This window comes from Polypterus senegalus, chromosome 10 (genome assembly GCF_016835505.1).
Source record: "Polypterus senegalus isolate Bchr_013 chromosome 10, ASM1683550v1, whole genome shotgun sequence".
In the NCBI taxonomy this organism is placed as follows: domain Eukaryota; kingdom Metazoa; phylum Chordata; class Cladistia; order Polypteriformes; family Polypteridae; genus Polypterus; species Polypterus senegalus.
The window spans coordinates 69,288,365-69,301,785 of NC_053163.1; the positions used below are offsets into that span (position 1 = coordinate 69,288,365).

General features: G+C 33.8%; 1 protein-coding gene across 1 annotated transcript in view; it reads left to right on the top strand.

Annotated features, from left to right (window-relative positions):
- Positions 1–9,785, top strand: part of slc25a14 (solute carrier family 25 member 14) — a 44,621-nt gene extending 34,836 nt beyond the window's left edge. Inside the window, exons 7-9 of the mRNA XM_039765930.1 lie at positions 4,696–4,820; positions 5,179–5,395; positions 7,063–9,785. Coding sequence (XP_039621864.1) covers positions 4,696–4,820; positions 5,179–5,395; positions 7,063–7,104 — 384 coding nt within the window. The 3' untranslated portion in view covers positions 7,105–9,785. The remainder of the gene's footprint in view (positions 1–4,695; positions 4,821–5,178; positions 5,396–7,062) is intronic.
- Positions 9,786–13,421: the final 3,636 nt, after the last annotated feature.

Here is a 13,421-nt window from a genome sequence, read left to right on the forward strand (position 1 = left end):
TCGCTCTGAGCTGAGCTCCGCGGCTAACGCCGTCATCCGAAGCAACTTTGTCAGACTGCCACCAAATACTCACAGAAAAATCCACAAGTTAATACACACGCTGTCTCTAGAATTTCAACACACTGAATCCTCCAGGCACTACTTACAAAAGGTCACATTGACAATCGTGTTACGCTATTTTTAAAATCTTTCCTTTTCTTAGCACAAGCACAGCTGAGAAGCTTCGATGCATGTGCTCCATAACACGTTGAAAAATAATGCATTTAATCACACTTTGCATTACAAGCAAAGGGAGCTTTTGTCAATGCATGATTTCCTGGTACACGATTACATTGATCAGCGCATCCCGATTCATTTTACCCTCGCACCACCTTAGTTTGAGAAGAAGTCTGAAAAAATATGAGGTTAACACAGAAAAACAGATCACCAATTCAAGCTTTATGAATAATCGATTAAGCCATCAATAATTGTTTTGGTAAAGCCATCCTCCTTCCATTTTATAATTTTTCCGCCACTAGCCATGATTAAATGAGCGGTAAAAAGTAAGAGAGCGAGGGTGACTTATTTAGGCAGGAATATATATGATAGCAACACTCATGACAATGTCAATCATGTTACGTTATTATTAAAATGTTTCCTTTTCTTTTCATTACTTCTTTAACACACTACTTCTCCGCTGCGGTAGCGGGTATTTTGCTATATATATATATATATATGAATGACCTCCAAAAGCTGAGACTTTTGATATCATGAATGTGTGTACAAAGGGGTCTCCTGCCCAGCAAAAGTCGAGCAGCCAGCGCGTGCATAGCTGTGCCGGCCTTTGAGGCGCTGACTGCGCTTCTGCCTTAAGTCAAAGTGAGCACTTTTAATTTTTTCATCCTCCCCTGAGCTATAGCCCAGACAAGTGCAAACACGGGACCCCTTTTCTACACCACGGCAAAATAATATTAAGGCATTCACACTTTCTTTTGCGATATCGATTATCAGGTCCTCAGCTCGGATTATGAACACACGCATACGAGTGGAGGACTCACAGTGCCATCACAGCCGATTAATGGCGGGGACGTCTCACCAGTCTACACAAGACCCACCGCGACTGTCCCCAAAAGGTGATCATAACGTCAGCGAACACATCTCTCTATACTATATAAAAGAAAAGGCAACTTTCCTTTCTTTACACCTTTTTTCCTTTTATCCCAAACCAAAGCCTTTCTCTCTTAACACGGCAGAGGACACAAAAATAATTTTCTTTAATTGCCGGTAAGGCACATTACCAGAGGCACAAATTTGAACGATCACATAGAAAATGTAATTTCTATACCACAGCCGTCGTGTAGCGCCTTTCAAAAGGGATCTACTACTGAGAGATGATCCATATACATTTTAGCTGCTGTTAGTTACTTACCTGTTTTGTTACACAGTCTTTAAAATGTAGTTTACCCGAAACCACTCCAGTAGTGCTCAATGTACCTGTACTTCTTAAAAAGGTTAATGTTTTACTGTTTAATAACTTATAGACTATATTTCATTATTTTTCCCTTGCACTCAGTGACCAAAGCTATACACACACATATAGACACATACCAACATACACACAAGTATATGTATATATATACACACACACACACACACACACACATACATACATACATACACACACACATATATATAATTTGTGTGTGTAGATATGTATATAGATATGTAGATATGAAGATATGTATGTGTATATACAGTATATATATGTATATTATATATATATGTATGTATGTGTGTGTGTGTGTCTATATATATGACAGCAGCAATCCAAGCTGTGAGAAAACAGTAAAAAGGAGGCGTGTCAGGCGTGTGGTACATTTTCTGATGCAGCTACTGAAAACAACTTTGTGACGCTGCCACCAAATACACAAAACAATTACTTTGACAATCATGTTACATTATTTTTAAAATGTTTCCTTTTCTTTTCATAACTTCTTTAACACATGACATCGCAGCTGGGTATTTTGCTATATATATATATATCACAGCGACACTCATAACAGTGACAAAACAATTACATTGACAATCATGTTACGTTATTTTCAAAATGTTTCCTTTTCTTTCTCTTTCCTTCTTTAACACACTACTTCTCCGCTGCCAAGCTGGTATTTTGCTATATACAGTATATATATATATATATATATATAGATAGATAGATAGATAGAGATATAGATAGATAGATAGATAGTGATATATATAGATAGATAGATAGTGATATATATAGATAGATAGATAGATAGATAGATAGATAGATAGATAGAGATATATATATAGATAGATATATATATAGATAGATATGAGAACAACATAGATAGATAGATAGATATGAGAACAACACTCATATCAATGACAAAACAATTACATTAACAATTATGTTACGTTATTTTTAAAATTTTTCCTTTTCTTTTTCGTACCTTCTTTAAAACACTACTTCTCCGTTGCGAAGCGCGGGTATTCTGCTAGTATTTATATAAAAGCATCACGTACAGTAGTAAAAATGATAGCTGTGAAGGACCAGTTATTGCTCCACGTCACAGAAAGTAATACCCTTGTGTTTAGATATTTTTGTTTTCCTTACTATAGTAACTTATTTTTTTACATAATCTGAATTCTTACTTTTTCAGATGAATAAGTACTTGACATTGTGCCAAAGGTTAATATGTATGAAAACATATGAACACATGTTAACCTTTCCAACTGTTTACTGGCAATAACTGCCATAGAAAAGCAATAAATGTTATTTCAGTTTGTGTTTTCTTGTCCATTTCGTATATATTTTCGATTGTCACTATCATAAGCAACTGTAATTTCCACTGTTGCCCAGGGATGGTGAGAGAATGCTGAACATCACTTTAGTTGCATTGAAACATTCACTTTCAGTTATTTATTCATGTTAAGTTATTTACAGTAAAGTAATTCCAAAGTCCAAGTCTGAGCAAAAAACATGCTTCCCTTGCTTTGACATTGAGGCAAAACTTTATAGAGATATTAAAAAAAAAGGTCATTGTTTAAAAGATGACATTTTTTGTTAATATTATGTTTACCGTAATGTATAAATGGAACAACAATTATATGTGATATTTCCATCCTATATATTGACATTTGATTAAATATTACTATGAGAATGTAATTGAAATATATTTGAAAAATGTTTTAATCAAAGCTAACATTTGATTGATTGTTTATTTTATCTTGCACCACACACTATGCAATACTCCTGTGTTTTGCAGATCTTGTTTTTCCAACATCACTACTTGAATTATTATCATGTATCATGCAAAGCAGGACCATTTTTCTACCCCACCAGTCTGCATTTTGATCAAGAATTGTAATAAGAACAGACTTTAAACACTTCTCTTGAACCTAAGATCAATGATTTGCTGTTGTTTTATGCTAAAATCATTGAAAATTCATTGTGACAAGCAAAAGCTGCTTTCCTTTCTCAGGAATCATGTTGGAAAATAACTGCCATATTTCTGATTTTCCTGTTTTTATTATAATGACTTTAAAACAATCACTATGTCAAGCAATCACATTTAGGTACTTCAATCAACTTGTGCTTTTAGGAGATTGTTGGCTTTACACATAATAACAAATAATTCTTAGAACAAGTGATTTGTTTTAAAATTCTGCTGTGTAATGTTGGCTAAATTAATAGATATTTTAAGCTTCTGTGAATAAAAGTATCTGCTAAATAGTTGAAACAGGTTGTAACAGTTAGTACATTTAGATACTTTATATGTGAAACACAAATAGAACCACATTGCCTCAATATATATATAAAAGAGAGATGGGCAATGACTTGACATATTCTGGATCCAAGGATCAAAAAGCAACATAGTGGAGGGAAAATAAAATTATGAGTGCAATTAATGTACTGTATATAAGTAATTATGAGCAGTTTTGTCTGGACTTTGATTCTGCTTTTTTCTTTCATTACTGTTTTTGTGAAGTGCTGCACTTTCAAGTATCACTTTCATTTGAAGACTAAGTCTGTGCATGACTCATTAGCACTTAATACTTTTCCAGATGCATCGTAAACAAAAAACCCTAATTAATACTAATGAAACATAAAATGGCATAAAGTACAAATGCATATGTGTAACACAACTTTTATACTATGTTGAATATATTTGACTATTTAATTATTTTTAATATTAATATTCAATCCTTAATCTACTATATAAAGCTGAATTTGGGTTTTTGTCTCGTATGCAAATTGACACTGTTGAACCTGCCTCCTCCAAATTTGTACAAGGAAGACAACAAGCTGTGTTTCATTCATAGATTTTGACACACCTATGCTTTATTGGGGAAGTTCCCCAGGAAGCATTTTTGGGACTTGTCTCAGATATCCAAAGTTGCTTCCCACAGTGGGTTAGTCTGTGAAATTTTGGTTTGGGGCCAAAATGTTTTCCTGTAGGGAAGTTATTTAGGAACAACACCTACAATTTATTCAATCTCCAGGCAGTGCCAGGTACACTTTGTAATTTTTGTACATTTTCAGAGTTCTAGAGTCTACCAAACTTCTTTCCTTTGCAGTCAAGTTATTTACATATTGTAATTTTCACGGCCGCCAGTAGGTGGTATGCGTTTGTCAAAATGTGCTGTTTGCAGCATCTTTGCAATTTTTTTTTTTTAAATATCTTTTCCTAGGGTGTTTTGCTTACTGCCCAGAGAGCTGCCATTGTTGTTGGTGTGGAGCTTCCCGTTTATGACATCACCAAAAAACATTTAATCCTCTCTGGTCTGATGGGAGACACTGTATACACTCATTTTATGTGAGTTTCTCTGTTTTTTGTTAGATGTTTTGACATAAATTACATTGAAAATCTCCCACTGTTGAAAATGGTAAACATTATTGATTTTGCATTTGTTGAAGATCTCTTTTCATTTGGTAGATTGTTCATTAAGAAAGATAACCTATTACAGTATTCTTCATTCTCTCTGAATGTTTACATTGTTTCAGAAGATAACTAAGTAGTTTACACAGATGTTTCTGTGAGAAACATGAGGTTTTTCTTAAATTATATATTCAGCAGTATTGCATAACACTTGTATACCAATAGTTTGTAATGAATAAATAATGTACCCAACTGTTGTCAAGTTTTTTTGCTTTACAAAATTTTGTCCTTGCAGTTCTAGCTTTACCTGTGGCCTTGCTGGTGCCTTGGCATCAAATCCAGTGGACGTGGTGCGAACTCGTATGATGAACCAAAGAGTCATAGCTGGCAACCAAGTGATATACAAAGGGACCTTGGATGGACTATTGCAGATATGGAAAAGTGAAGGCTTTTTTGCACTTTATAAAGGTTTTTGGCCCAACTGGCTACGCCTGGGACCATGGAATATTATTGTATCCTTTATAGTTATTGTTATCTTTCTAACTTAGTTTTTGAGTATGCTATGCTTTTGTTGTCTCAGTGCAAATAAGGTATTTATATACTGTATAAATGAGGGTAACTTTAATGCTACTTTGAACTGGTTTCTGTCATTGAAGTAAAATTCAACTGACAGAATTTGTATGTTCATTTTGTGACAGACATCCATCACCATGTGCTCCCTTAAATTACAGTTTTCACATTTTTGTGTTCACCTGTCTCTCTCTTGGAGCCTGATTTAGTCTACTCTGTTTTCTTACACTGCTGTTTGGCTCATTGGCTGTCTTTGCATTACCTGCAAGTTTTGACAGGCTGCAATGTAGATCTGTATCATCTTTAAATAGTCATTTGTCATTGATCCTTACTGTTATCACTTAGCTTTTGTGCTAGAGCAACCTGCAATAAATTGATAAAATCTCTTCTACTCTCACTTTTAATGGACCATTTCTGACAGCAGTGAATGAAAAATTACAAATGGTATTTTAAAGAAATGAAAGCCAGAAAAAGAAGAGACATTGTCAAAAATGAGTAGATTAAAATTGTGGATGACATAGCAGTCCACTTTGTAGCCTACGTCTGCTTAGAAAATCTGTGGACCCAAATAGGCACAGCTAATTTTTACACTTTTCTAAATAGTTTTATCTGATATTATTTTGTGATGCATATTACATTATATAGATTCAGTTTTCCATACTGCTACTTTAGGCTCCTTCATTTTTTTTAACTAATTACTACTTACTCGTTTTTTAAATGGGTACAGGCCTAAACCTACACAAAATATTTTGACCTTGAAAGAGCATTGATTGCTGAACTTCACCTCTTTGTAAAAGGTATGGGTCAAAATGGAATAGGAATTTTAACTGTAAAACTGCAGACCAACTCTAGCAACAGAATGGACATGCAGTCCAAAACCCATAATATCCGAATACAGTTACTTTAAATATATCACCAAAGAGACTGATGGGGGTTTATAGTGTTATTGCTAGACGCCAACATAACATAGAATGTCTGGCCATGGTACCATGAGGATGGATGAGTTGACTGGTGAATTGTAATAGCTATTATTTTTTAAACTAAGAAAATAGCACAGAACTGCATAGTGAGCTTTATATCATCACATGTAATTGTTGCAAATGAAGTTGCATCAGTTCTTTCTAGTTTATACTATTTATGGGGCTAAAGTGTATGACTTATTCGAAAACAATCGTTTGCATAAGCTGGTGTGGGCTAATTCAGAGATGTCTAGGTAGTTCTCCTCAATATTGCATTAATTTCTAAAGATCTTCAGCTTTCCTTAAATGTGGTGGTCACCAAGTGTCCCTGCAGAGATAAACAAATGTCTGGTCACAGGAAATTGCACTAATACCCTGTGTGGTTCAAAAATCATGTGACATAAAGTTAGCAGTTTGATACTGTTGACTTTCTGAAATGAATTGTAATGAATTCAAGGCAGTGTTAATGTTAAACAAAAATGGTTTGTTTATTTAGAGCATGAGAAAGTTCTTTGTATTTTATATTGGTTTTGAAATGCATCTCCATTGTAAATTTATCAAGCAAACAATAATATTAAATGCCTAAAAAGTATTATTATTATTATTATTATTATTATTATATATTAATTTTCTTAACCAAAGCTTTTCAGTTCTTTATCACCTATGAGCAGCTAAAGAAGCTTCCTTTTTAAAATGAAGATGTTCTAATGAAGAAGTGAAACACTGACAAATTCTCTTCTCACTGATTGAGCTAAAGCTATTTGTGTTCTTAGGTCAATGTATTTTGTCCATTATCTTCATTATTTATTTTTTAAGACAAAAGATATAATCAGTCTGTCATTGGTTTACCACATTTCATTTTAATGTATACATGGGATAAACAAGAATTATAAGGATGAGCAAGACAAATGTATAAGACTGAAAATCACTGTTAATTTAGGAAAGAATTCCTGCTTTGTTTTGTTTTTTATTTTATTTTTACTAGACTCAATCACATATGAATTGTAAAGATAGTTAGCAGCATTTTATTCATATCCCAAAGGATATCCCAGAGTAGTTTACAATTAAATGACAGGCTATTCATCTCTGACTATTGTATCTCCAGCAGTAGTGCAGTAGTTTCATCCTAAAAAAATAATAAATGTCCAATATATGTACTGTTTCTCAGATTATTAGCGTAATCTAACAAACCCTTTTACAATTTTATAGATTTTTTTTGTTTTTTATAACAAAGAGTTAAATGTATCTTTATATTCTGAGCTCCAACTTTTCTAAAAGTTTGACTGACATCTTTGACTTTTTTGTTCTGTGTAATTATACAAAACAAAATCTTTTACACATCACATTAACTGTTAAACCTGGAAGCTTGTTTAAGTCTGTTTACTTGGAGATTGAGGCAAAGTGAGTATCGTGTCATCCCACCTCATACTTTATATATTACAATACAAACAGACATACAGTTCAACAGGTCGTCCATTAGATAATTCTGAATTCGTTAAGGAGTAATATGATTAAATGCAAATATTTTTATAGCTTTGAGAAAATGTTATTTTTGCTCAATGAGTAATGAAGATGCCTTTTAAATGATAGATCCACAGTGTGCTTAAATCCTCAGGATCACTTGGAAGCCTCTGTTTTAGAAGTTATTTAAACACTCCAAAATTTTTATATTTTGGTGGTGTCTACCATAAATTGTCAGTGCATTTTCAGTAATATGTAAGGAGGATTTAGAACTGAGACATTTTCTGAAGAAAAAAACTTTAAAATATATAAAAATGAAAGAAAAACTTAAAACGTATTTATTGTCTTTAATAACCATTTTAGTGTTAGGTTAAAGAACAAAAATTATTATGGTAAGTTTGCATCTTTTTATGTATTTGCATTTTTTTGCCTCAATATTATTGTAGATACTGTGTGGTCATTATGTCTAAGATGCCTTACTTTTTTTTTGTTTTGTTTTTGTGATACATTGAGAGTGTGAAATAAAAAGTGCAGGCAGAGCATAGTGCGCTTGAAGGATGCATGTCTGTCTTCACCCTTAGTTACGGAAGACAGGATTCTTGGAGATGTTACGCTTAGATGCCATAAGATTAAAAAAAAAAAAAAAACATTGATATAACTTGTAACTTATGATACTGTGTTTAGCTGTATTCTATCCTGCATTCATGAAGTGGGGAACTCATAACAGCAAGACTAGGAAAAATAAACTTGAATGACATTCCAAGTCCACATTAGAAGTGGGATACTCAGTAATCAATTCCGAGCCCCAAGTTTCAGTCACATTGTTTTGTTGATATCACTTGACCAAGGAAGTGAGGTAGCCATAACAGCAGTTGCAGGAAATAATGTGTTTGTAGGATTTTAAGCACATTTTCCCTTATTTAGTTTTGTGTAAGTTTTTTTTTTATTTAATTAATTAATATATTTGGCTGAACCTGCAAAAGTAACAGCACAAAGTAGTCTGTGTCTTGCTCTGGTAGCAAGCAGAAGTGTAAGGTAGAGGGGCATGTTACTCTGAGCTAACCTCTGATAAAGAGGATTTCAAACCATGCTCAGTTTATTCAGAGGGCTTTACAACATCTGATAGGTCATTCATTATTTAATTAAATTATTTATTTTTGCAAATACAAATGTTGAAATATTCTTAAAATTATTTGTTATAGATTTGAAACTTCTTTCTTAAAATGTTGTTTATTTTCTAGGGAGTTCTTATAGGATTGCACAGCAGTGCAGTGGTTAGTGCTTTTGCATCACAGTTCCAGGAGATTTGATATACAGTAGATCACTGTCGCTGTCTTTAGAGTATTTGCACATTCTCCCTGTGTCGGTGGAGTTTTCTGTGGTTGTTCTGTTTTTCCTTCAGCATCATGCACCTAGACATGGATTAGAAAAGTGTAGAAGTTGTTTTGTTTTCACATGTTCACATATACACGCCTGCACACACACAGAGTTAGCCCTGCGCACAACAAATGGCTTAACTTTCCTAGGCAAAAATGTGGTTCTATTTTTTCATGTATTGCTGGCACTGTTTGTGAGATTACAGTGTATACACAAACACTGAATTTTATGTACATGCAGCACTTGGATGTGAAAAAAAATCAGTGCCTCAGGGCATGGGAGGTGCAATATTATGATGAATGAATGAATCAGTGAATGAGAAAAAGCTTTTGAAAAAAAATTTCATTTTGTTGCAAAAAGAGTACTATCTGTTTCAAGTTCTGAGCAAGGTTTATTTTTATGTATGAAGTCATTATAAACAGTTCTATTGCCAAGCATCATCAGTGATTGTCCAGTTTAGGACAAACGCATGTTTGTTGTTCGGCGTGTTGTTCAATGCTGATTTAATTGTAAAAAAAAAAAAAAAATGCTCTTTTGCAAAAACAAAGTAAAATGCTAGGACAATAAGAGCATTGTAGCATTTACGTAAGTTTCTAGTTTCTTTTGTTTTATGCACATTACCTTTGTGTGTATTTTATGTGTAAATAGATGTAATCTGAAAATAAATGGAAAAAAAACAAGACTTGAACAATTCTGTGCCAAGTGACTGATATTTTTTTCAACTCAGTAATAAACCATGAAGCGTTATTTAACTTACTTCATTTAACTCTTGCCTTTACTCTGTATTTTTGTTAAACCAATTAAATACAGCATACACTGTTTAAAAAATGTTGCATCATTTTGGGAGGAATTTACCAAAAATGTTATTTACTTCAGACCCTTTAGCTGCTTATTGCATTTTTAATAATGCTTTTGAGAACAAGCATATAAAAGCGCTGCACAGAAGGTAGTGGCAGAGTTGGCAGTCTAATTTAGTCCCGTGTTTAGGATGTTCATTACAATTTGGTATCTTTAACTTGAGGGGGAGTCAATTTTTTTAAGCCGAAAATCTAATGTGTAATAAGTTCCTTATGCAGCGTCACCGAAAAATGTAGCTAAAAACAGCTAATATGGGGACACACGAAAGAATGTGAGGTTTCACACCTCTGCTGTTTTATTCACTTTAAAGAAACGTGGCTTCAGTTCAAGTTATTCTGTTAGATTGATTTTATACCTTATGCTTCGGTCTGATGCAGTTTAGCTGCTTTTAAAAATTTGCACTGTTTCTGTGACATGTACACTCTGTATATATGCCAGGTATTGTATATACTAACGCATATATTTCATATTAACTGGTGTTTTATGTTGGGGGTTAATCATTTTATACATGAGTATGCCTGGTTTTACAGGCTGAATAATGTGGAATTCTGTATATACAATATTTCAAAAACTGTTTTCACTCTTTTATTCATGTTATCTTTACACAAGCTTGTTCTTAACAGCAAAACCCAGTCAGTAAATATATTTAGTAAGTTTCAAAATTGGAGCTGTGTTTTCTTTTGAATGGAGTGGAAAAATAAACGTAAACTTGACCAGACTGTTCAGTTTTGACCAGAGTCTTTCCTGCTTCCATTAGTAGTACTGTAAATATCATTGCAAAATACTTTACATGCTATATTGGTCCGTGTGTCCTTTTACAGTTGTAGCCAGTTGAGTTGAATGACATCCTCAGAGATAGAGTGAGCCAGTGGATGGGATTGAACCAGAGTCCACTGCCTTGAACAGTAAAGGCTGTTCAAATGCCACAACATGTCATCTTCAGAATTAAGAAGACAAAAGGTAACCACTCTTTCTGGTCCAGAAGTTAGGTATCAGATGTGCAAACACACTTTAAGATAGTATTACTGACTGTAGACACTACAAAACCATGGGAATGAATGTCAAGAATAATGTTATGAGTGATTGTGTCAGTGAGGAAAGCTTTACATTTTCATTTACTAGTGAAGTCTGTATTGATACCATAATTTTAAGCGTAGGACCATTAAAGTGATTCTGAAATTTACTTGAAAGAATTATGGCATTACTGTTTGCCCTGTGACATGACTTTAGTAAATTAATTTTGTGCTGAAGTCTGTATATTTTGTCAAAAAAGGAAATAGAAAAGAATGGATTGGTTGTCCAAGACTGAATAGTTTGAGCTGTTACACATATTTATGATACGATTTTTGTTTACAGGACCAGTTATAGAGGAACATGGAAAACCTTTCTGGAATCCATTATTAAGAAAGACAAAAATCATCCTTACCAAAAAAAATTTAATAACTGCCGCAAATCCTGTGAAAGTGTTCACAATGGTGTGTTGGGCAACAGTGGTGTCAGGACTAGACAGCATGAAAAGCTGATGGTTACGTGGTGAAGCACAGAGCCTTGAGTTCCATTATTAGAGACAGAATATAGGGAGTGGCTATTGTTCAGCCAAGCGCCTGAAACACTTTCTAGGTATATCTGTTTTGAAGTTTTATATCTAGCCACTACCCCGTTTTAATTGTTTAATTATCGACTTCAGGTTGAATTACAGTGATTGTGCCTGTAAGTTTACTCATTGATAGACATTTGTCACATGTAGAGTTTGATCCTTCTTTGTGTTGAATGCTGTCTGGATAGGCTCCCCCTTCCCATGGCCAATTAACAGAAAACTGTGGGCCGAACATGGAAAGGTGTTTTTTGAGTTGATCATTTGAGCAGTTGCTTGGCCAGCCAGTGCTGACTAATTGAAGGTGAATGACTGTCCTGGAGCAACAAATCTGCTGATGTTCCAGAAGCCCAAAGATATCAGATTGTTAGGCAAAATGCAGCAAAGATCCATATGGACAAATTTGATAGGCAATAACTGCTTGTAAGCCACTCCTCATTATGAGAGAAAAAGTTTTAACTGATCTCTGAAAGCACACTGCGAATACCATGTTGTTGGTGAAATTCTCAAGCAGGGGAGGTCGAGCCATGGCTGTTTACTCCACAAAGACCTGTGTGTGAATACGTAGTGTATATACTGCATATCTCACAAACACACCCCTAATAAGATATTAACAATGTAAAATTGTTAATTGAATGTCACATTTTAAATAAGTGATCACTAAAATAATGAGATACAATCTGCATGTTATAGTCCACAGTAAAATGACTAATGCGTTTCATCTTTTTTTTTTATTATTAAAATGGAATTAAACAGTCATTCTGCTGATGGCTCTCTTTCAGTGTTGATATTCTGCTAGCCAATATTAATATATCAACATGTTAATGTCGTTCTCATTTTGGGTGTAACTGTTTTTATATGGATTTTAAGGTTTTCACACTTCACATTTGCTGAAATTAATGTATCGTTTATGTTTATTTGTTATTGCTTTCATATAAATCTCAAACTGTCATGAGCAAGTACCTTGAGCAGTTCATACAAGTGATTTTCAATTTATAAGAATGTATAAGAACTTTTTTTCTATTTAAAGGTTTACTTGTTCCAGAGTTTTGTGTTACCAAAGTTATATAATATCACAGTCAAACATAGTTTTCAGTGAAACAAGACTAAAAAAGATTTAAAGATTTCCTACAATAATTTAACCCGTATATCACAGAAACTACTAACTCCCCCCAGTTGGGAACAGACAGCTAATTAGTAATAAAAAGGGAGTCCTACTGAGGTATGAAACTGCTTATTGACTAAAACAACAACAGTTTCATAGAGACACAGGCAGGAGCTCAGCAAACTTGTTTTAGAATAACAAAATCTTGCCAGAGATGTTCTATGCAAGGAAAATCGTTTTTTTTTCTAGTTTCAAACAATATAAAATGTTTTGTTTCCCATTGAGTTACAGGAGGTGCATTCAGATTGTTCTTAGTCAGTGTGTTAACAATATAGTGTAGGAAATAATGGTCAGTTTATCACTATCTGAAATAACCCCATGAAGAATTTCTGATGATCATACGTACATCCTATACTTTCTTATGGATAAAAAAAAAATCCCAAAAAAGCTTTGGACAGTCCCAAAACATTTGCCAGAGCGATGCCAGGTCTAACTGGCATTGTTAAGAATTAGGATCTAATCCGATATATTTTACATGCATTTAATTTAGAGAGGTGTGTCCAATGTACAATTTATAGCCAAATTACAGCATGTTTGGCACAAACTGAAGGGGA